At 51.2% G+C, this 22,864-nt stretch overlaps 4 protein-coding genes across 4 annotated transcripts; 1 reads left to right on the top strand and 3 right to left on the bottom strand.

Moving 5' to 3' along the window:
* Positions 1-4,157: 4,157 nt before the first annotated feature.
* GMORB2_3899 (glucosaminylphosphatidylinositol acyltransferase) lies at positions 4,158-5,817 on the bottom strand (the record flags this gene model as incomplete). Its single annotated transcript, XM_035465875.1, has 2 exons — positions 4,158-5,642; positions 5,719-5,817. The coding sequence occupies 2 exons, from the start codon at positions 5,815-5,817 to the stop codon at positions 4,158-4,160; spliced, it is 1,584 nt and encodes a 527-aa protein (XP_035323712.1).
* A 1,689-nt stretch (positions 5,818-7,506) lies between these two features.
* Positions 7,507-8,330, top strand: GMORB2_3900 (uncharacterized protein; the record flags this gene model as incomplete). Its single annotated transcript, XM_035465876.1, has 2 exons — positions 7,507-7,994; positions 8,186-8,330. 2 exons carry the CDS (start codon positions 7,507-7,509, stop codon positions 8,328-8,330), a joined length of 633 nt encoding a protein of 210 aa, XP_035323713.1.
* A 4,561-nt stretch (positions 8,331-12,891) lies between these two features.
* On the bottom strand, positions 12,892-15,115 carry GMORB2_3901 (Glycosyl transferase family 2; the record flags this gene model as incomplete). Its single annotated transcript, XM_035465877.1, has 4 exons — positions 12,892-13,161; positions 13,349-13,646; positions 13,924-14,817; positions 14,991-15,115. The coding sequence occupies 4 exons, from the start codon at positions 15,113-15,115 to the stop codon at positions 12,892-12,894; spliced, it is 1,587 nt and encodes a 528-aa protein (XP_035323714.1).
* Positions 15,116-18,964: 3,849 nt separating this feature from the next.
* GMORB2_3902 (uncharacterized protein) lies at positions 18,965-20,507 on the bottom strand (the record flags this gene model as incomplete). Its single annotated transcript, XM_035465878.1, has 2 exons — positions 18,965-19,022; positions 20,449-20,507. The coding sequence occupies 2 exons, from the start codon at positions 20,505-20,507 to the stop codon at positions 18,965-18,967; spliced, it is 117 nt and encodes a 38-aa protein (XP_035323715.1).
* Between the last annotated feature and the right edge of the window lie 2,357 nt (positions 20,508-22,864).

Below are 22,864 nucleotides of genomic sequence, written 5' to 3' on the forward strand. Positions count from 1 at the left end.
GCGATGCAGCCTAACCAAGCCTACAATGGCATACGATGCAGCATACGGACATGATGAGCGATGCAGGCACGTTACCGAGTGCGATCGAAAGCCGGCATGTATTATATGCCGTCAGGCACGCGGTTAGACTCGTGGGTACCTAGCTGCTCCGTCAGAGTCGTGGCGCTGTCTGGCGAATGTTGATATCGCATCGTTTGACGGTTCCTGTAGGCTGCAATACGTAGCAGTTGACCCGTATTACATGTAGCAGAGCCCACCGGCGGCAGCACACCCTGTAGCGGTCGGTTCTGATGAGCAGTACGGAGTAGTGATACTCTGGCCAGAGTACGGACAGCGAGTACGAGCACAAGTCCCGGAGCAGATTCCCCACTGGTACCCGTACGACTCGTACTCCCTCCTCCCTCTGATGGAGATGGCGCTGGTTCTGGTAAGATTGCCCAGGCTCCGGGAGATGAAGGTGCGGGCCAAGGGGAGGTGGAGGAGAGGGAGGGGGACGGGTATGAATTACGGGTACCGCCAGGGGTAAGGGGTACCTGTGTGGTCGGGTACCTCGTGGCCGTTTCACCGTTGCTGATGTGGCATCATCGGCGTGCACAGCCGGTATCCTCGTCGTCTTCAGGCTCGGTGCAGTGGCGTGCGGTACCTCGTTTCGCGGCTGCCCAGATGTACCTGGAGGTGAGGGTGATACTTGTGCTCGTAGACTGAGTGCGAACTCTTGAGCGCAGCAAGTATCGATATTGAGTATTATCACGCACGACACGAAAAGAAAAGAAGCAGAAGAAGAGAGAGAGAGAGAGAGAGAGAGAAAGGCGGTTCAAACAAGTCAAGCCCTTGATATGTCGACACTCGTACGATTCGAAGGGGTACTATGTACCTATTATCATTATCATTGTTATCATCATATATATACATATATACATTGTATATACATATATATATATATACAATGGCATCTATATGTACCATGTATGACGGTCCAGCTCCATTTCATCTTCTCCATCACTGCCCGGACCATTACAGTGACCGTACGATAGACGATATAATACGCTGCGATGCATGCGCTATGTGTACGGAGCAAGTACGATAATATATTACCTGTGACAGCTCGGGGCTACCAATATCGGCCGGACTTGATACTGTTCAAGGCCAGCTACGGTAGCGCCAAAATCAGCACCTGATAAGTGCCGGGCAGTCCTCGCCGCTCGGGCAGCTCAGCAGAGTCAACAACACCCTCAGCTCACGCCCACTGGAGCAATAAAGCGGTGCAATCTTACCCCACACCAGCGGGCGCCACTCTCAGCTGCTGGTTGCTACCATTACGTCGTATTCTGCCGGGACTTTGTTAGGGTCGGGTCGGTTCAGGGCGTTGCCATTACCTGTACACCCACCCACCCACTGTACCGTGAGTACGGGCAGTGAGCCTGTAATGGCTGTGCGTATCGATCAGCTGTTGCGGCCTTTGTCGTTGCTGCTGTTGCTGCTGTCGTGGTTGTTGTGATCGTTGTTGTCGTTGTCGTCATCTCCCCTATATTACCCAGTATTGCATGTAGTGATACTCTTCGTAGTCGCTGATAAAATGCTGCATCTGTATTGATATGATACTCCGTACCTGCAATCTGTAGAGCTTCCTGCCTGCTAATATCATGCACTCATATCATGCACATGCCACGGACAGATAAGATGCAAGGGGATACAAACAATTGACTCGCCCTGCACTCGACGATATTACAGCATGCAGGGGAAGTTTTTCCAAGAGACCTGTCCTTTTCTTCTCTTGTCTTTCTCTTCTCCCCTCTCTTTCTATTCCATCATGGTTATACTCACTCTTACGATTGGCGTTCCGTTACCGTCATCAGCGATGATGCCCAGCAAGACAGAAGAGAAGAAGAAAATGTCTTGGTGATACCCTGAACGCGGCTCTACATGTATCGATCCTCCGTATAACAACTCACGAGTAATGAATACCGAGCATCAAGTCTGTACGCAGCTATTAGGCCAACTGCTCGTGAGACGGAGCCATACAGAGCACACCCTTGTCCTTTCAGGGACGTGCGTTTCATGCGCTTCGTGATCGGCCCCATGGCGCAAATTGCAATTGGGGCGATCCGGCTGTATTACGAGTAATAATACTGTACGAGTAGTAAATTTCATCAGCAATTCACACCTCATCTCGCGAGGTGAGAGAAGCCATTACCGTTACATGAGCTTTTGTGTCGTTCTCTGCATCGGCACTCCCGTACAGTGTACTCATCATGGCCTTCTCTCACCTCACAGCTCATCACATGTACGGATAGTCAATCGTGCTCACGACTCTGTGTTCAGAAAGTTCTCGACTCCCATCAACCGTGTCGGACAAACCAGAACAGACCCGTTTATCGATCCCCGGATTTTGGCATTCACTCTCCACCACCATCAAACCCTCCAACATCATGGATGATAACAATACTCCTCCATATTACTACCCGTACAGCAGTAATACTGCTGAGTCCGACCATCACCAGCTACCTACAGTCTACCTACCACCTTCACCGCCCATCCAACCATGAACCTCCAATATGCCCATCACCGAGACAGATCGGAGAATAGATGTTCTGCGACTCCGACTTTTTTGTCTTCTCTCTTTTCTTTCGGGCATGTTTGTCAAAAGACGCATTGCGTGCATGTTCCCTCTCCGCCCGGCCTGTACTCATTGATTCCGCCGCCCCATCTTATCATGATGCCTTGGCCATCATAAGCATCCGCTCGATTACCGACGGCATATGGCTCCTTGCCATTCGAGAATTCCGTGTATTACATGTACGGAGCACGTACGAATACTCTAATACTCCACTCCCACTCCCACTCGCAGCCGCGTACCTTGCATACACCCAACGTCAATCCAACATCGTTTACGACAAGACATGTGTGTGGCACCCCCATATTGTATATGACTAAGCAGCCAGAGGCCTGCTGCCACACTCCACATCTGTAGATGACCTCATATAGATGGACTTCCTTCCCTTTCAATCGAGCCCCGACACACACGCTCATCGACCCAGGACGTACCAGTGGGAGACCGATGCATTCACGTCTACGGGTCATCGTGTGTCGTCGCCAGCAGGAAGCACGCATGCCCCGTTCCTCCAAACATCACTCTCCCTCTCTCCTCTGATTCGACACTGCCAACGTATCTTCCATAATGCCTACTGACCCTTCCCTGTACCACGTAGCCGAGACATCCAACTAGTCCCAAGACAGCAGCAGTACGAGTGCAGTTCAGTAAAGAGTGACAAGAGTCGGAGGGTTTTGTGACACTGCGTCTACAGCCACCGTCATAATCATGTCTCTTTCCTTGACATAATAATACACTATTGTATGACCATGGGCAGACAGATACAAACAGACGTCACCTGTCCAACACGTCTCCATCACCTCTCCTTAGCATCTGCGCACAACACACATAACCGTGTCTGGTAAAGGCTGGTCCCTCTCAATTCGACTTGACGAGCACAAGCGTAGGCTCACCGTTGAGCTATACAGTACTCTCCCGTATGGCCGTCTGCATTATTATGCGTAAGGGAGAATGAAGCCCTTGATCCAGCTCATCCCTTTACGAAGTCTACTTACTCATGGTTCCTACGTAATTCTGTGTCAGGAGAATACGAGCAGAAACAAGGGACTCTAGAATGGAAAGAAAAAGGAAGAAAAGAAAGCAAAAAAAGAAGAAAGAAACATCTTCTATTACTTCATTAGAAGAAAAACACCTCCCCTTGAATATGCGGGTATGCGAGATTTGAATCTTTTTCCTCCACCACCAACGCCAATGCCCAGCCGTGTTGGTCCATGTTGGCCAAGTAGAAGGCGGTACATCTAGTCCAATCTACCTCCTTCCCCCCCCCCCCCCGCCCTCCTAATTTATTCTCTGTATTGCTTTTGCCCGCCCTCCCTTCTGGACCAGGATGATAAGAAAAAGAAATGAGAAGAAAAAGGAACCAGAGAAATACATCTCCCGTCTTGGCAGATATCCGTTTGCCCCTAACCTTTGTTCATCCTTGTACGACGGCACTCTCACATGAGAGAAAAAAAGAAGAAGAAAAAAACAGGCGGTAGATGAATCTTCAGAGGGAGGGGGGGGGAGATAGAAAGAAGAAAAGCGCTAGCAAGGGAGAAGAGAAAAGTTACAACTTGATGGATACATCATAAGCATCCAAGATCAGGGCCATGGCCGTGTTAACAGACGTGTACGCCACGAGTATACCCATGGTAAGCACCGGTCCCGCCTCGAGCGTGTTGACCGACATGTTGACCAGGCCGGTGAGGAGGTTGGAGACGAGGAAGATGAACAGGCCGTTCCGGTTGTAGGCCCTCATGACGCGGCTCGTGGCGGCGTCGTACGCCGTCCTCTCGGCCGCGGCGTCGACGGCGTTGTAAAAGGCCGGGAAGAAGACGGTGTCGACGAGGCAGTACGCCAGCACCATGGCCGAGTTGAAGGCCGCCACCCACAGCACGTAGGGCAGGTTGGCCAGGCGGCGGGACACGTCCAGGCCCAGGCCGAAGCGGTAGCTCGTCGACAGCCAGTACAGCCCCGACCAGACGGCGGCCCAGACGGCCAGGCTGAGGAGCAGGGCGTTGCGCTCCGAGCCCGCCGTCGGGGCGGCGGCACCGCTCCCGCCGCCGCGACGGCCCAGGCGCCTGGGCAGCACGAACATGCCCAGGTCCTGACCGGCGAGGAAGATGGCCAGGTAGCCGAAGAAGCTGAATATGCCCTCCCTGTTCATGGAGATGAGGTCGACGCGCGGCGCGGTGAGGATCCAGGCCTTGAGCGCCGTCGTCTCCAGCAGGACCTGGTACGCGCCCGAGACGAAGAGGGCCAGGGCCGCGTACGACGGCACGTAGGCCAGGGCGGCCTGCGACGCCGCCACGAACGGCGGCAGCATGCCCATGGTGAAGAAGAAGTTCCAGTGCACACCGTACTCGGTCACGTGCTCCGCGTAGTCGAGGCCCTTGACGCTGAGGAGGCGGATCACACCCAGCACCAGGAGAGGCAGGGAGCTGCGCATGGACCCGACTATGCGGCGCAGGGCCGACGGCGAGGACCTGGACCCGGACCTGGACCCGGACCCGGTCCCGGTCTCCTTCATCGCATCGGCAGCGGCGGCGGCAGCAGCGGCCCTCTCCTTGAGCACCGGCCGCGCCGCCACCACGCCCCCCGAGAAGACGAATGCGCCCACGCCGAGATCCATGAGCGAGGTGCCCCAGGTCTCGACCTTGGCGAAGCGTCGCGGGAACAGGTGGAAGTCGACGGCGAGGATGGCCACCGTCGTGACGACCAGCATGCTGGCCCGGTACGTCGTCAGGAAGGGCTTCATGGGCAGCGGGTCCAGCCTGGCCCGGCCTCGGCCTCCGCCGACCCCTGCGGCGACATCGGCGGGCGGTACGCGCGTGCGCCGCCGCGACGGGTCCGCCTTTCGGGGAACGAGGTATGTGAGCACGGCGGGGGAGACGAGCAGTATCGACAGGAGCGTCGGCCTGCTCGAGTACAGCGTCGTGGAGAGGAGGATGGCCACGACGTTGAGGAGGTAGTCGATCACCAGGGCGAGGGGACCGTAGGGCTGGAAGAAGGATTGTCGGGATTGAAGGATGGACCATACCAGTGCGGCTACCTGCACATACCGCCGTCAGCTGCATACTCTCCCTCTATCCGTCTGAGCTCGGCGTAGGGGTGACAGAGGGGCTTACCGGCGCAACTGCTGTGACGGCATTGATCTCGCTGACCGCGCCTCCCGACAGGTTGGACACAAAGTCCTCCTTCTGCTGCTTGATGCTGGCAGCTGACATTTGTTTGTTTGTCTTGTTCGTATGTCCTCCTTCTCTTTACTTTATCTAATTTTTTTAATCTTATTATTTTTTTTCTCTTTACCTAATCGGCATTATAACGGCGTGTGCAACGACACAGCAGGGGGGGGGAGGGGGGGGAGGGAGGGGCAAAGACACGAGGAATCGAGATGTCGTGTACAAGATGTTGTTGTGTGTGTGTGTGTGGGAAGAGACAACATGTCGTGACGGCGCATTTGCCGACCAGAATTGGACGGACCCTTGACTGGGAGCTTGTGTGGGGCAAGCCAACACGGTAGTAAGAATAATATTCGTTAATAATAGTAGCGGTATTCGTACTACTGCTATGTAATCTGCTATGTAATCTGTACAGTGTTATTACTCCGTACTAATAACTCGTAGTATATGCATCAAGTTCCCGAGAATTTGAACCCTCTTCAACGATACCTATCTCCTCTCATCATATTTCACATACGAACTATACGAGTACCAGTACTCGAGGCCTGTAATATCATGTACTCCTGCGTCGCTGATGATCCAAATCCACCCGTGCGGCCCTTTTTCCCCTAACAGAGAATAAAAGAATACAAAATTCCATCCGTGGAGACTGATGCCCTCGTACTCGTGCATGCGACGATGCTACAGCATGTAGGTACGGAACATACGCGTGCCTGTCAAGCCGGCATGGTGCGTCGCAGCAACTCCGCCCGTAATACTCTAGTCTTCCATGTCACTCCGGTGTTAGTACTATTCTAGTATCATCTGTAGCTGCGGCCCTCCCAGCAGCCCGTCTGCTGGGTCTCCTAGATTGCCCTCTGTAGGGTGGACATGTGCCGGATATATGACATGTCGTCCTGTCAGGTCCCCTGCAGCAAGCATATCGACACATGCTCTGACCCTCGGGCATTTTCGGTCGTCGTGGCTTTCGGTCCTGCCAGCACTGAGTATTCTCATGCTGCTTACTCGGTCTTTAGTGCCATGGTGAAGGCGGGTCTTAGGGGGGGGGGGGGGCTTGGTCGGCAGTTGGTGTCATCCTTTCTCCTGGACCTGGCATGTATCCCATCCCTCGACGTTTACTGCCTGCTGCTGGAGGGTCGAAACCGCGACGGCTTACGGCCACAGTGGAAAGTGCCGCCCATAGTCCCCCCCCCCCCCCCCCCCCCCCCCCCCCCCCTCCTCCCCTCCCATCCCGGGACATGTCATGTTCAGTTCCACGTCTCTGACAATACAGCTCGGAACAGCCTCAGAGGAAGGAGCCATCATGGTGACAGTCCGACATCTCGTCCAAGCGGTCGGGGGAACATGCGGTTGAACGTCGCCAGCAACCGCCGAGATACTACTGGTACTGCTGCACGTACCGGCGCATGAAAAAAAAAGCAGCTCATTCAGACGTATAAACGTTCGCGTAACTCCAGCCCCTCGTCCTTCCAGCAAGGACGATGACGACGACAATGGCGGCAACGGTAACAAGGAGAGACCGACCCCACCAAAGACGGCAGAGCCTACGAACCTCGAGGTCTCCGAGGGAGAAGCTTCGGATGCGGCAGAGAGCGAGGCGGAACCTAGACTGCCCCCAGGTTGGGGAGATGCAGCAGAGGAAGAAGGGCTCGCGGGTCCTCAAGACCACCAAGACTCTCCCGAGGCGGCGGAGCCGAGGTGCCTCTCACCGCCGACGTCTGCCCCGGGGCCACTATGGCTCCCAGAATCCCCACAGCCGCCAGCGACAGCACTCTCTCAGTCTTCGGAGGAAGAAGAAGCACCAGAGACGGCACCGGCAGAGCGCGTCCGTCTGCCGGTAACATGGCCGGAGTGCATCACGCCCCGGGAAGCGCACCGGCTGGTACCGCTGCAGCTGCACCGCCCCCCCAACCCCTCTGTGCTGGGCTGCGGCACCGAGATATGGTGGCCCAGAGCGTCGGATCGGTTCGGAAACATCGAGACCGAGGCGATGGTGTCGCGGCTGGGCAGGCCACCCTACGAGTCTTGTATGCAGATGTTAAATACGAGGAGTCTGGCTACGGGGGACCTGTTCAGGGCGCGGTCCATGGATATGATCGCTCGTGTTGGCCGTTACCTCATGCCTGGAGCTGTGCTGTCTGTTCCCGGATCGGTGCCCGGGCCAGGTCCCGATGGCGCATTGTAGTACTCGCAGGTCGGGTCAGACTACGACGTGCTTATCGGTATGTTGGCTATCACGCGTACGCGTACTTGATTTGCATCTCGACGCTCTTCCTTTCCTTGTAAGAAGAAGAGGTGAGAAGAGATGATGTATACGTATATATATATATATATAGAGAGAGAGAGGGAGAGGGAGGGAGGGAGGGAGGGAGGGAGAGAGAAAGAGGGTAAACTGACTTGTGGTAACTTCTAGACTTGCCTACTCTCATACATCTAGGAGCGCTACCGATCTTGACAATGACACTTCGCTGTACCTGGAATTTCCGAGCCACGGTTGCGATGCCGCTTCCGCACCCGCTTGCGTTGGGAGAGACGATCCAGCTTGCCGTGACGCGTGATCTTGATCTTCTCTCCGAAGCTGTGTGGGCGAATGTTTTGTATCTCGGGATGGTGCTGTAGGTGCTGTGACGTTGCAAGTATCATGCCACGGGGTGGTTTGCTAGCATGGGTATGAGAGTGAGAGTATGATGAGTATGAGATACGAGTATGGTTTAGTAAGAGGAGTATTCACATGACGTAGGATGGAATACGTTGAAGTATTATTAGTAATGAAAATAGAAGGCTGTCCGGTGACAGTACTCCCCCTACACGCACTGTTGATGTCTTGTGAGCTGTTGCAGCAAAAAAGTGCATACTCGTACATGACGTGTATGTACGAGTTGAGTAGAAGAATTATAGTATTAATTGAGACTGGGGGGGGGGGGGGGGTTTTTTTTTTTTAAAAAAAAAAAAAAAAAAGAGAGAGAACTAAGGAAAAAAAAAGGTAAGGAAATAATAGAAATAATAAGAATAAATAAAATAATAGTCATAATCAAGTCAGGGTCGGGTAAGCACGATGCATGTTCCCCCTCTCGTCCTAGTTCTCTAGCTCCTCATCTGCAATGGGAGGGGTCAAGACCCTGAGACGCTCGTTACGAGTATCTATTCATTTATTTCATTTTATCCCTACCTTCTAGTACAATAGTAGTAGTTACTCGTAAAATCGGGGGGGCGGGTATGAATGGAATCCTAGATACAGCTTGCAGGTGTATAATAACAAATAACCACTATTACTACTACCGCTACTACCACTACTACCGCTACTACCACTACTACCGCTACTACCACTGCTACTACTGCTACTGCTGCTACACCCGTACATGTGCATGTACGAGGAACCTTGGACGGATCAAAACGGTTGCGGCTCCCTTGTTGCAGGGGAGGACAAGAAGTAATTCATCAGTCCAAAAGGGAGATGCATATACATATACATATTCGATACCGTAATACTATCCGTACTCGCACATGAACAGGCCAAACATGCCATGTTTTCTTCGGAATGTATGATCGGAATAGCATTCCGTAGTGGGGGGGGACAAACCCCCAAACAACCAACAGCCAACCCCCCCTCTCCCTCTCTCCCTTTCCCCTCCCCCCTCCCCCTCACCCCCGTCAGGTCCGAAATCTCATGAGTGGGAGGAGTACGAGTACGAGTGTGCGGAGGCGGAGAGAAGTCCAAGCGTCACCTCATTGTCACTTTTGATTTTCTCTGTTGCGGCCACCGTGCCATTGGTAAACCGGCGCGCTCAGTCAATCACTGCATCCTCAGAAGCATATCTGAGGTGACAGCACCACATCGTTAGACGTGTAGAGACGTAGAGACGTGAGAGACAGAGAGGCAGGAAAGTGTCGAGGTGATGGGAGTCGACGTGGGGCTCGACATTGCGGGGCAAAGGCGTGGATGCGTGCGTGCGTGCGTGCGTGCGTGTGTGTGTATGTGTGTGTGTGTTGTGTACTCGCAGTGCCTGTAATGTGCACTACGGAGTACGGAGCGTCAGTAGTAATAGTAGGTAGCTCGTAATGGCATCTGTACCAGAAGGTATTGGATAGAAACGGGAACAAGTTACCGGTGATTTCTTGGAGGGGGGTCGGAGACCAGCTCTGGCCTTTTTTTTTTTTCCTTCTCAATCTTCTTCTCTTTTTTCTTCTCTTGTCTGTTGGCTTGTTGGTTCCTCGAAAGGGGGAAGAAAGGGGGGGGGGAGGAGTAGGTTAAAAAAAATAGTCGATACCGGTTGAAATTGAATCCAACGACTCGTGTGGTACAACTGAGATGATGATTGGATATTTTCCCGCTCAGATTACGAGGGCAGTATTGATACCCGTGGCAGACGCATTGCGAATGACCCTACCTTGGATAGAAGACGAGAGAAGAAGGAGGAGAAAGACTCCAGTCTTGAATGCTGTCATCTCGAGACTCTGTGACTACCCGTTGCGGCCATGTTGACTGCACCTTCCCCTTATCCTTGTTCTCCGAGCACTGGGTAAGTGGTAGAGGAGGGAGGCATCGAGCATCAGGCAGTAGATAGTGGATGGTATCAGCGGTAGAGTCGAGCGGTAGAGGTATGAGGTATTGATGGTAGAGAATGGTAGCAGAGGCAGTAAGCAGTGATGCTGATACTGTCCAGTAATACTGATAGTGATGGTGCTAGTACAACATCAACTCTCCATGACCGTCCGTGGTCTGATGAGTGATGATGAGGTGACATTTCCGTTACCACGTCCGTCGCAACAGATCCCCCAGATCCCCATAGTCCCAAGACTAGAAAACACCTGTAGCAGTAGTAATGGGTGTACCCGTCGTATCTGAGCATGTCTTGACTCATCAAGCTAATCCGTAGTCTATCTCATTTTCTGAATATCCGCTCCAGCTCAGTCTGAAGAGAAAATATACCCCCCCCCCCCCCTCTCCTCATAGGCGTATTCCCTCTCTCCTCTCTCTCTTTCGGATCAACCCATTGAGGAAACTAGTATTCCTATCAGCCCATCATCATCATCATTGGCAGTATTCGTATTAGTATTACTAGTATATCATTAGTAGCATTACAAGGCTCTAGCCTCTTAGCTCGGCCGACCAGCACTGAGAGGCTAGGGGATGAGACCAATGCACTCGTGTCGTCAGCTTGACAGAAACGGGGGCGGCTAGGGAGGCCGGAAATCCCAGCCACCCTCTGCTAAGATGGATCAACTAGATACGTTACATACGAGTAGTATCTGATCAGTACATGGAGCGGTACATCGAACATGTTACATGCACGGCTATGACCGGTACAAGCGTCGGAACAGTCTTCAAGTTCTCTACGACACAGACAAGGTCGGATTGACAGGTAGAGACGAGGACGGAAGATATCATTACTCCCATCTTTCAGAATAAAGGGCACCGACTCTCTTCTCATTATTCATCTCTGCAATTGATCCAACACCAGCTGAATCAAAAGAGGGGGGGGGGATATCACCAAAAAAAAAAAAGAAGAAAGAAGAGGAGGAAAACCCGTGATGCAATTGATCGTCCTATCCAGCACGCTCGTATTCACTCAAGAAAACAAAACAAAAACTTGTTATACCCGCGCCTCGCTCTACTCGGGAAAAACGTCGTAGTTTGCTGTGCTAGTGGGACACGCGTGTGGAGAGAGAGAGGTTCATCCGTTTTTAGCGCCAACGAGTTCCGGCTTCTTTTGACCACAAGTGTCTCCCGTACTCCATATAACATCACGCCCTCCGTATCGGATATTTGCTGCTATCCTACAGATCAGCAGTATTTTATCATCTCGCTATCGGCTCAGCTCAGAACAAGAATCGTACCGCTCACGGCGTTCATCTCTCTCCTCGCCCTTCCCCTCCTATGCACTCGCTTGCTCTCGCTCTCTAGTATTACCGACGACGCAGTAGAGACAACAGGTCTTGCATGGAACGTGCATGGCCGGAATCCATTTACGCCGCCACCGTAATGTGCACTTTGCTTTTTCTTTTCTCCTTCTCTTCTTCCCCCCCGCTTTTTTCCTATCTATCTCTTCTGTATTGTATTATCTTCTCTTCTCTTCTTTTCTTTTCTCCTCTTTTCCTTCTTTTTTTAAAATAAAATAAAATAAAATACAATTATATAAAATTAAATATTTGGTCTTTACTTGTTGCACCTCTTTGCTTGCATCAAAAGTATTGTCATTGTATCGTCTACCATTCTATTCCATTATCTCTCACTCTTTCCCACCCTCCCTCCTCTCTCTCTCCCACCCTCTCTCTCAATCAAACAAACAAAGAAGAAGGAAAAAATAACTTTTGTCCATGGCTTGCATTCTACATCGCATTATAAACTAGAGAAGAAAAAAAAAGAAACTTTTGTGTGATCTCTCCTATAGAGAAAACAATTTTCCCCTCCCCATTGACCCGATTGATTAGCACACTTAAGAAGAGACCCTTTATTTGATTTGTTGCAGGAAAAAAAAAGAAAAAAACCACCGGTTTTGTATTTTGACCATCCCGTCCATCCGGAATACCCGCCGCGTCTTCTCTGTGTTTTTTTTTTTTTCACTTGTTGTTTTTCGACAAATATGTAGGAGCAAGAACGAAGGCGAACGAAGTGAGGAGGAAAAAAAAAGTGAGAAGTAGAAGAACAAGGGCGAACAGAGTGAGGAAGTAAAAAAAAGACACCTATCCACTTAGAAAGCACAGTATTACAATCCCGAGGGGTCGCGGGTGTGAGAGGGTCGGGAGACATAATAAGAGAGAAAAGAGACAGGAAAAGAAGGAGGAAGAAAGGGTTGCGTAACGTGTCATAAGGGTCATGCATCATGGCCAAATGTTTGTGGAGCTATCGTGTGTGTGTGTGTGTGTGTGTGTGTGTGTGTGTGTGCTCCGAGGTACATTTTTCCTTCGTGTCGTGTGAGTGTGTGAGTGTGCTGAGTGTGTGAGTGTGTGTGTATGCGCGTTATGTACTCGTGGATTGTGTGCGCGAGTATATGGAGAGTACCATGTATATGCGTCGTACTCAGTGTGTGGTGTGAGAGAGATGGTACAGAGTGGACGCCTTCGAGTTGATATTACTCGGTATCTGCACTCGGGTAATGTTAGACAGTACAGGTAGCACTAGGTAGTACTCCGTACTGGAAGTCGAATCGGGTTATACGATGTACTCGAATCGTAGGCGGCGTAATAGTCCTTCTTCTCCTCCTGCTGGTAGTGTCCTTCCATGGTGCCGCCCGCCCCGCGCAACACCTGTCGTCCCTTCTGACGGATGTTGTAGCGAATGAGTGAGCTGTTTCCAGGCGGAGTCTTCAGCACGACTGATGGCTGTGGGGCCGGCGCCAGTCTCTGTTCGTCGTTGGCGTCTCCATCTGCTCTGCTACCCCATGAGGTCTGTTTGGAGGTTAGTATATCGTTGCTGTTGCTGTTGCTGTCGCTGTCGTTGATGACGTTGTTGCAATGATATGGTGTATATACAATTGTACAAGATGGAACATGACAGGGATATGTGAAACAGACAGCCCATGACAAGGATACGGGGAGAGGGAGAGACAGAGAGAGAGAGAGAGAAGAAACTCACCATGTTAAGAGTGAATAGGGCATACAGTTTGATGAACCCATGGAAGTATCCAAAAATTATGGATACCGGCAGGAAAATCATGTCCGCTGGGTTTCGTCGAAACAGACCCACAAGCTTGACCACCTTGGTAAAGGCAAACATGAAGATGAACTGAGCCCAGACGGCGTAGACGCGGTTCGCAGACGAGCTCCAGTCGGCCGTTGCGTACCAGCAGCTGAATAGGAGGAGAGGATCGAACAGGAAGGCGAGGGAGGTGAAGGTCGCAATGTGAAGCGAGTAGGTGCACCAAGGTTGTTGTCTGTTTTTTGAAATTGTTCATGTCAGTACACACGCACACACCACCTTCCCAAGTACCAATGTATTTTTTTTTTGGCCATATCTCACGTCGCGTGCTCGTAATACGACGGTGCCGGGGTGTGGTCAAGTTTAAAACAAGCAGAGGGATAAAAAAGAACCGAGCCTGGGATTAACACAGAGGGGAAAAAAGACAGGGGTATGGTAAAAGAGACAAGACAGGGGGGGGGGGGGGGGGGGGGGGAGAAGGAGGACCCAAAAAGAACAAAGGACCAACTAACCTCCAAACATAACGCTCCCTGATTAGACTAGTCCAGTTGCTCCTCCAGTTGCTCCGGGCCCACCGGGAGCACTGGAAGAGGAACTTGGAGCTGTTCTCCAGCGTCGTCTCGATCTCGCACTCGTCGTGGTACTGGATCCACGTCTTCCATTGGTGGCTGACGAGCCAGCGGGTGACGAAGTTGTCGTCGTCTGCGTTGAGAATCCAGTTCCTCCACTTCTCGTTCCTAAACCCGTGGAGGAAGTCGTGGCTCGACAGGATCTCGGAGCGGTAGGCGCCCGTGCGGCCGGACATGCACGACGTGCCGCCGTCCATGTTGTGGGTGGCCGAGATCTCAAAGTTGCGGCGCTCGATGTAGGCCGCGCCCAGCCAGTTCCAGACGCGGGTGGACAGGGGCACGTCCAGCTCCCGGCGGACCCTCTGGTTCGTGCCCACGCCGCCCACGTCCGGGTCCTCGAAGGGCGCCAGGATCCAAGGCATCAGCGTCGTCGGCCAGGTGACGTCGTCGTCGGCCATGATGGTGATGGACGTAGTCACCTGCGGGAGGGCCTCGCACACCTGCAGCCTCTTGTTGGCGATCGGGGTGCTCATGACGCGGACGAGGCCGCTGCCCGAGGCCGGATTGGAGGAAGACGACGGCGATGATCCGCGGAGAGACATGGCCAGCTTCTCGAGACCTTGGCGCTTGTCGTCGGTGGTGATGAGGATCAGCCCGGCCGGCTCGCAGGCAAGGATGCTCTCGAGGGACGGCCTGAGCTCCTCAAAGGCATTGTGAATGGTGGGTATCACGACCGTCACGTCCTTGCTCGTGAAGCTGGGCTTGGCAGGGATGGGCTTGGACTTGTACGTCCAATGGCTCACGGTGTGGACAAGGAGGCGTAGGTAGCGATGGATCCTGTGTGGTGTTGCTTGTCAGTCGAGGCAGGTCCTCTCTATCCCCTTTCGAACACGAACACATACACACAGATACGGGTATCGAGAGGTATGAACTGTAGGGATGTGTGCATGTGTGTGTGTGTGTGTGTGTGTATGCTGGTGGGTGGGTGATGTGCATCTTCTCCATCTTACCATAGCCCCCAGAACAGGTAGATCCAGAAGGTAGTCGAGTACCAGAAGTCGACGGAAGGAAGGAAAAGAAGGCTGGCGAAGCTAGCAATCTTGCCTGAGATGGCACTGACCACATCTCGGTCCATGACGGACTGCGTCTGTGTGTATGTGTGCGTTGTAATGCGAGCCGAAGTGCTGATTCTTCTCGGCTGGTATTTTGTGGTGGGGGTGTGTGTGGGATGATGATGGTAGAAGGAAGGAATCCGAGGAAGTCGCGTGAGCTCTTGTATGAGCGAGAGAAACAAGAACGGGTGAATTGTCCTTCCCCCCAGGAAAACATAAGAAATTGGACAGTAACTGAGATCCCGTCTTGATCGGTTCTGAGTATTCTTCTTCTGGGTCGTTTCCCGTGTTTGCCCTTTTTCCTAGTCTGAGGTGAATTTTGACCTGAGGTGACTGTGAATCACTGATCTTCGTGAACGCAAGGTGGGGAAGAAGCGTGGTGGTTGGCTCTTGACAAGGCCAATTCGAGAACGGACGTGAAACGGAAGTGAGACGAAGAACAGAGGCCGAAAGTCCAAGAAGAAGAAGAAGAAGAAGATTGATAGCCAGATAATACCCCCAAGTTTGCTTTTTTTTGTTTGACACAGATATCGTAATATACAGTGAAAGAAAGGGGAAAAGAAGGAGAAGGAAAAAGAGAGAGAGGAATGTCTAAGAGGAAATAAACATTATTGTCTTTATTGGGAGGGGGAGAGGAGGAGGAGGATGAGGAGAGGCGTTAATAAGAAGAAGAAAAAGGAAAAGAGGATCGGTACCCCCAATTGTATAGAAAGGATATGTATATATATAAACAAGAGAGAAGAGAGAGAGAAAGCAAAGGCCAATATCAACGGATGTACGAAAGAAATAAAAGGGACGACGAAAAGAGAGTGCCGAGCTAGCTAGGAAAAAAAGAATAAAATTATAAAAATGAAATAAATAGCAGCTACATAAAGAAAAGAAAAAGAGATAAAATAGATAAGAAGACAAGAAAAGAAAAAAAGAAAAAAGACAAGAGAAGCAGCATGCGCCATGCATGATGCATGGTGTGCCTCTCAAGTCCAAACGGACCTTGCCTGCATGAGCGGGGGAGGGACGACGAGGGGGGAAGTGGTATGTGGACATGGATCGTGGACCCTCCGACGGGGCTGAGGCAAAATCGTCTTTTCTCTAACGGAGTACCTTTCGTGTATGTACGTTTGTGTGTGTGGACGGGGAGGGGGGAGGGGGGATGAGGGGGGGAGGGAAGGACCATTGTCAAATTAGAACGCATATAAACAGAAAGAAGAATAAAACCTACTAACGAGAACGTCTCTCGCGCGCGTTAAGAACGACTTGTCGACGACAGGGGTGGGATAGAGTGGAGAGTGGAGGAGTAGGAGGAGGGGAGAGAGAGACCGGCGAGGAAAGGCCGCTATTATTTGAGAGAGAGAGAGAGAGGGATAGAGAGAGAGAAGAGGTACAAGATGATTATATGGAGAGATGTTAATATAAAGATGTAACTCTTTTCTCTCTCGCGCTCTCTCGTAGTATACGTACTTGGGCTAGCTGTACCCGTACGAGAAGTAGTCATGTACGTAGGTGGATACCACGATTCAAGGTGGAGAAGGATACAAGAGAGAGAGAGAGAGAGAGAGAGAGAGGAATTGGCTTGGAACCACTCTGTGTGTATTGGAGAGAAGATGATGTTTGGTGTGTACGGAAAATGTGTCAGTGGTAGCTGTCACGGAGTAGAGAAGGGACGGGTAGACTGTTCCCAAGCATTGAGGATTGGAACGCATGGGAGTGAAGACAGAGTGTCTCTGTTTCTTCAATACGGAGCCTTATAAACACCTTCATAGACCGGCTACCTGTAATATTCATTATACAAGTATTACATGTAAGCATTTCAATTCCTTACCTTGTCACTCTGTCCCAGGACCCATCCGCCCCTCTACAACACCCCTGTTGGACTGTTGGTTGTCGGATCATTCGTAATACCAGACGCATGTTGGTGATCTCTCTCTCTTCTCTCTCTCTCTTCTACCTGTATTCTTTTCTCGGTCTTTTTTTCTTCTCTTGTTTACATCTTACAAGCTTTTATTATCTATCATTATCGTAAAATTGGGGCAAATCTTCTGCTGAATCCCGAGAGACTTTTGGATGGATCAGAGGTAAGACACACCCGTTGCGAGTCGTCTCGGAATTACGTGCACATAAAACGCATTATTATAAAACATCACACAAACATACACACACACATACGACATCGACGGTGGGAAGCACAGATGGTAGGAAGCATAAATTCTGAGAAGATGATGTATTGAGAAGAGTAGAGTCTGAAACAGGGGAGATGGATAGATAGAGAGAGAGAGGGAGTGAGGGAGAGGGAGGGGGAGGGAGGGAGAAGAGAGAAAGAGAGAGAGAGCGTGTGAATTCCGGAGAGGAGAGAGGATAGCTGACAAGCTTCCCGTAATCACGAGTGGATTACACTAAAGAAGACCAACATGCCTAGTACTATATATCCTGATGGTGTCTTTACCTACTAGGACTTAGTTCGCGAGGTAGCTCGATCACCATGGCTCGGTCGGAACGAGCAGATCAGTGAGCTTTCCTGCCGCTACGGGAGAGAGATCTGGAGCGGAAAAGACGAAGGAGGAGGAAGATCTTTGCTGACGACCCATAGCTCGACTTTGGCGCTCCATCCCTCCGAACCTGACCATCAACCTCTGTGCCTCGTAATGTTGTGTTGCAGTATCATTACGAGTATTATGACACATGTGCGACTAGTATATATATGTGCTGCTGATGGTGTATCGACGAACTGCTGATTGCTAGTACCCGTACACTAGTAGGAAGGCGAAGAATACATGTCCAAATAGTCCAATCCCTACTACTAATACTACGTCTGCTGCTGCTGATACAGGTACGAATATATATATATATATATATATATGTACTTAGAACCTAGCGAAACACCATGAGCACGAGTACGACTACTTCCACCTCCCGTCAACACTAGCAAGCCGCCGTTGCGGATCTACATCTCCTCCTACAACTCTTTTGACGAGAGGTGGAAGAAAAGATAAATAAAAATAAAAGTAATCTTGCCAAGCCAGGCGGACTCGTAAACTAACTCTCTCTCTCCATCTCTCTCTCTCTCTCATGACCATCATCTAGCCGCAAGGGTCCGACAGTGGCGCTTTTTATTTATTTATCTATTTATTTATTCTTCTATACCTACCGAGGTACCGTGCCCAGATAGGCGACAACAGCGAGAACAGAGACCCCAGAGTCAGAATAAATAATAGAAAATCAGGTGCTCTCCGTGTCGATCATTGGTCGGCCAGTCCAGCTTGTGGTCCAGCGGCAGATGTGACTCTGAGATAATCCAGAGCTTCTATAGTAATATATATATTTTATATATATTTATATATATTGAAATACCAATTTTTTTTTTACTCATTTATTCGCCGCCCGCATTCGCCGCCGCATCGTTCCGATGTGGTCCGTCCTGTAGGCTATGATCCCCTCAAGTTCTCTGTTCCATCTCATGGCCCGTAAATAATTCCCGGAGGCGGCAGCGACAGAAAGAAAAAGAAAGAAGAAGAGGCCATCAGCCTATGAGACTAGTCACATAGTGACCACATTTTCAAGAAAGAGAAAAAAGGGGGAAAAAAGAAGAGAAAAGAAAAGAAAAGAAATCCAGGCGCAATAATGCTACCTTGGTGCAGAAAAGCACAGTGTGTTGTTGGCGCGTAAAAAACGTGGGGACTGCGGCGCCAATCGCAAGCTTATACTTTGTATGTACTCCTAGCGTTCCCTCTCACTCCCTCCCTCACACACACACACACACTCTCTCGTCTCTCTCGTCTCTCTCGTCTCTCTCTACTCCGTGCCAGGCTCGCTCTCGTACGTACGGCGTATTTCCATAGCTCTCCCATGAGCACACGAGCTCAGATTGCGTGAGCCGCTCATGCATGGAAAGCGCCAACTAGTGTGCCTCTAGTGTCCAATCCATCCGCTACCAACCTGGGCGTACGAGTAGTCAGTATTGGCTTGTCGGACTCATACATCTCAACCTGCTGCTGCGGCTGCGTGACCTGGCTGGGTGGTTGGACTGGTGAGCAACCTCGCCTCTCGTGCGGCCATGTGCTATAACGCATCGGATTAAGAGGGCCAAGTCGACTTGCTTGGCATTGGCGTTGGCTGTCGGCCTCGGCGGCACTGGGCGGAGGCGGGCAGCGGGGAGGGGCGGAGGTGTTTAATCTTCTTTGTGTGTGTGTGTGTGTGTATTCATTAATAAGTGTGTGTGTGTGTTCATTTATAAACTGCGTGTGTGTGTGTGCGTGTGTGTGTATGTGTGCGAACAAGCATGTGCGCCTATGTGCGTATTGTGTGTGTGTGTGTGCGTGTGTGTGTGTGTGTGTGCGTGTGTGCGCACACATGTACTGTGAGGAGACAACAAAGAACACACACACAAATCCACACATGGGGGCTCAGCATGGGCTCAGCATGGGCTCATGGGCTCATAGGCTCAAAGGGCTCGATTGTCTAACCATGATTCGTACGGCCAAACCGCTATTGCATGCAGGAACTCGCAGAGGGCAGCACGCACCTGATATTACCGGGTCTAGCTTCCCACACTGCATGCACGCTCGCATGCATGTTCGAGTACAGCAGTATGCCACTTCGCAAGTCTCTCTCACACACACTTCTCTCTCTCTCTCTCTCTCTCTGTGTGTGTGTGTGTGTGTGTGTGTATACATGTCTACTGCACATTGCATAGTCTTTTGTTTGGAATACATCGTAGAGCCTGCAAGTGAGAGAGGGTGGGTCTACATCCGAAGGCTAAAATTCCTGAAGCAGATAGAATGGAAATTTCGAATAAATTACTGCTCCCAAGTATATCACTGGTTCTTTTTTTTTTTGCCGCCAGACACGAAAAAAGAGGGGAGGAAAACAATATTCGTACCGACTATTGCTATTTTCCTTCGTAACAAGTAGCTGTACTACTCCCCTAACTCGACCGTTCGTACTCGTCAGCTGTGGCTGGCCGCCCCTCCTCTCCTCCACTCCCAGATCTCGGCCAATATGTCCGGCAAGAAGGGGTGGAGAGAGAGGAGGGGGGGGGGGGGGGGGGGGGGGGGGGGGGGGGGGGGGGGGGGAGGGGGCGAAGGGGAAGGATTGGTGAGGAGGGGCGAAACGGCTGCCGGACCAACTACGTAGCTGGTGCAGTGCAGATCCCTTTAATCTGTGTGCTCTGTCGTTCTCTTCCTTCTTCCCTCCTAACCACCCATGACAGAGAGCGCGCATACGGGAGGGAGGGAGAGGCAGAGATGTGCTCGATGATGATAGGCATTCCACGTATCCGGACAAATTGGCGCGGGGGAGATTAGTAGCGGGGACCAATCTGAAGAGGAGGGTCCTCGAGAGGGGGGGAACTGGCTGGACCGACCTGACTGGACCGGACTTGGACTGGACTGGAATGACCTGCCCTGCCCCATGCAAGGCCATGATGAGATGAACCTGCACCCGTCGTATGTGTATTTCGTTGAACCCTGCGCTGTAGTCGTCGTATGTTGCATCGTATGCCGACTTTTCTTCTCCTTTGGTATTCCCTATCTTTTGTGTCGCAGTCATGTGGAATGTTTTCTTCTTCTTCTTCTTCTTCTTCTTCTTCTTTTTTATTTTAATTTTATACTACGTCGTACTTGCACCCGTTCTTGCAGAGTGCATGTAAGAAGGGAAGGAGCGAGCACCCTCCTACCTTCCTTCTGTCTTGTTTCTGTCTTGTTTCGTGTTCCCTGCTCGCTGCTCGCTGCTCGCTCGTACTGCTGCTGTCGACATCACTGCGACCTACCTGTAGAGCTACCTGTAGAGCTACCTGTAGAGCTACCTGTATCGCTCAGCTACCACCATCATCAGTACCGGTCCTATCAGTTGCGTAGCACCTCTGAATGATGACGTTGAATGATGACGCACGTCATTCCCTTACGCCGCACAGCTCTGACAGCTTGACTTGGCCTACACGGTTCCAAGGGTCCTCCTGTCTGCCATTTTGCCACTCCTACGTAACTCCCGTAGGGTCGCGGTACTGCTTTAGAGTGCCTGCTCTGTAGAGGTGGTAGTAGTCAGTGGTGGGTAGGCCGTCGTAATACGGCATCTCGTACTCGCGCAGATTTGGCATTGTCCCGCATGTCAAGATCGGAATAGAAATACGTAGTATCAGTAGTGGTTCGACCAGTACTCCGTACTGCAGATTACTTACCACTGGCAGCTGGTCGATAATATTACATGTACGTAATTCGAGCGCACTTTGCTAGGATAGCTGGGTACCTTGCGGCCCTTGCCTTGCTTGCTCCATCTTCGCCCTGCGCGTGTGTGTGGGTTTCCGATGTCACTGCTTGCTGTCAAGGATCCGCAAGGTGAGCTCGCCGTATCCGTACTCCGTGCCAGCGTATCAAGCAACGGCGCACTCCGTCGATACTCCCGTCAGCCATCTACAGACCACAAGTCCATTAATAGTGGCGCTAATACTTCTACATGTAATCTGTAGTGTGCTATAGCCTATTACCCGGTACTACTACTTGCTACGGGTATAGAGCATCACCCTTACAGGCTGCTAGTAGCCTAGTACATGCCCATACATATCTGTACATATCCTCCTTGTTGACCGGTTTCCTTGTTTGTCAGGATGGACAAGCATCCTTTCCGGTAGTCCCGTTTTTAATTTATTCGAATTGACTCTTGACCGTACTCGTATTATCTGTGCCTTTTGCCTGGAATATATTATTCTTCAACCATCACGTCCAACCCATCCGTCTACCCCTGCACCGCCAACGCCAAACCTACATACATATATATATATATTACCTGTAGAGCCACCGTACCGCTCTTCCACGTATCACCTTGTAGGCACCGGGTTATGGGCATCTACACTGCTGCATCCAGCTCCCCCTTGGCTATAGTGCATCACCGCCAACGGCAACAGCAGCATCAGGATCTCTTCAATTGACCCGACTCATCTCAGCGTCTCTTTCTTGGTTCGATCGTCCGGCCCTTACATGTACAGAATAAGAAATACCTGCAACTAATACCTCACAGACCAAAGATGTGGATTCGTCACGCCAGCAACCCAGCCTCCTCCTCCACTTTCTCTCTCGATCCTTTCAGCAGCTTCAGTTGCACATGGGAACGAATCATCCTGTAGGCTGTACCCACTAATAAATAATAAAGCCACTCACCTCATCCCTCCTCTGAGTTCCCTCTCTCTTCCGGGCTTCCCCCCCCCCCCCCCCCCCCCCCCCCCCCCCCCCCCCCCCCAGACCCCCAAATGACCATAACCCCTGCCCATTTTGGGTTGACGAAACGTCGTTGCAAATTTCCCCGACAGGGCCCTTTACCAAGGCCTTCCTGACCTAGCTCCTCTGCGTGTGTTGCATGCATATATATATGTACGCCTGTAACGGATATTTGACCCTGTTGAGTCCCCCCCCCATGTCTACGACTTCAAAGAGCCCCCAACCCACCACTCGTACTCGTATATACAACCATAGCAATAAACTGAGAAGAACAGAAGAAGCTGCGAGCACGTGTGCCCGTATTTCCGCTTATACCTTTATTTCCTCGGTGTGTGTGTGTGCTGTGTGTCGCGCGCATGCCTATAGAGCAGCAGAGCTGTACTCCGAACCACCATCCAAGCAATGCCCTCATATCGAAAGACATCACAGTCTTGGAGACAAGATACGGCAGAAGAGAAACGTCTTTGAAGGTTTGCTCCGTCCTGTCTCTCCATTGCCTTCTCTTTCTTTCCCCGTTCTCCCATCTTCCTCAACCCCTTGTCCTTTTTTTGTAAAAAAAAAAAAAAAAAA

This window comes from Geosmithia morbida, assembly GCF_012550715.1.
Source record: "Geosmithia morbida isolate 1262 chromosome Unknown scaffold_2, whole genome shotgun sequence".
NCBI lineage: Eukaryota > Fungi > Ascomycota > Sordariomycetes > Hypocreales > Bionectriaceae > Geosmithia > Geosmithia morbida.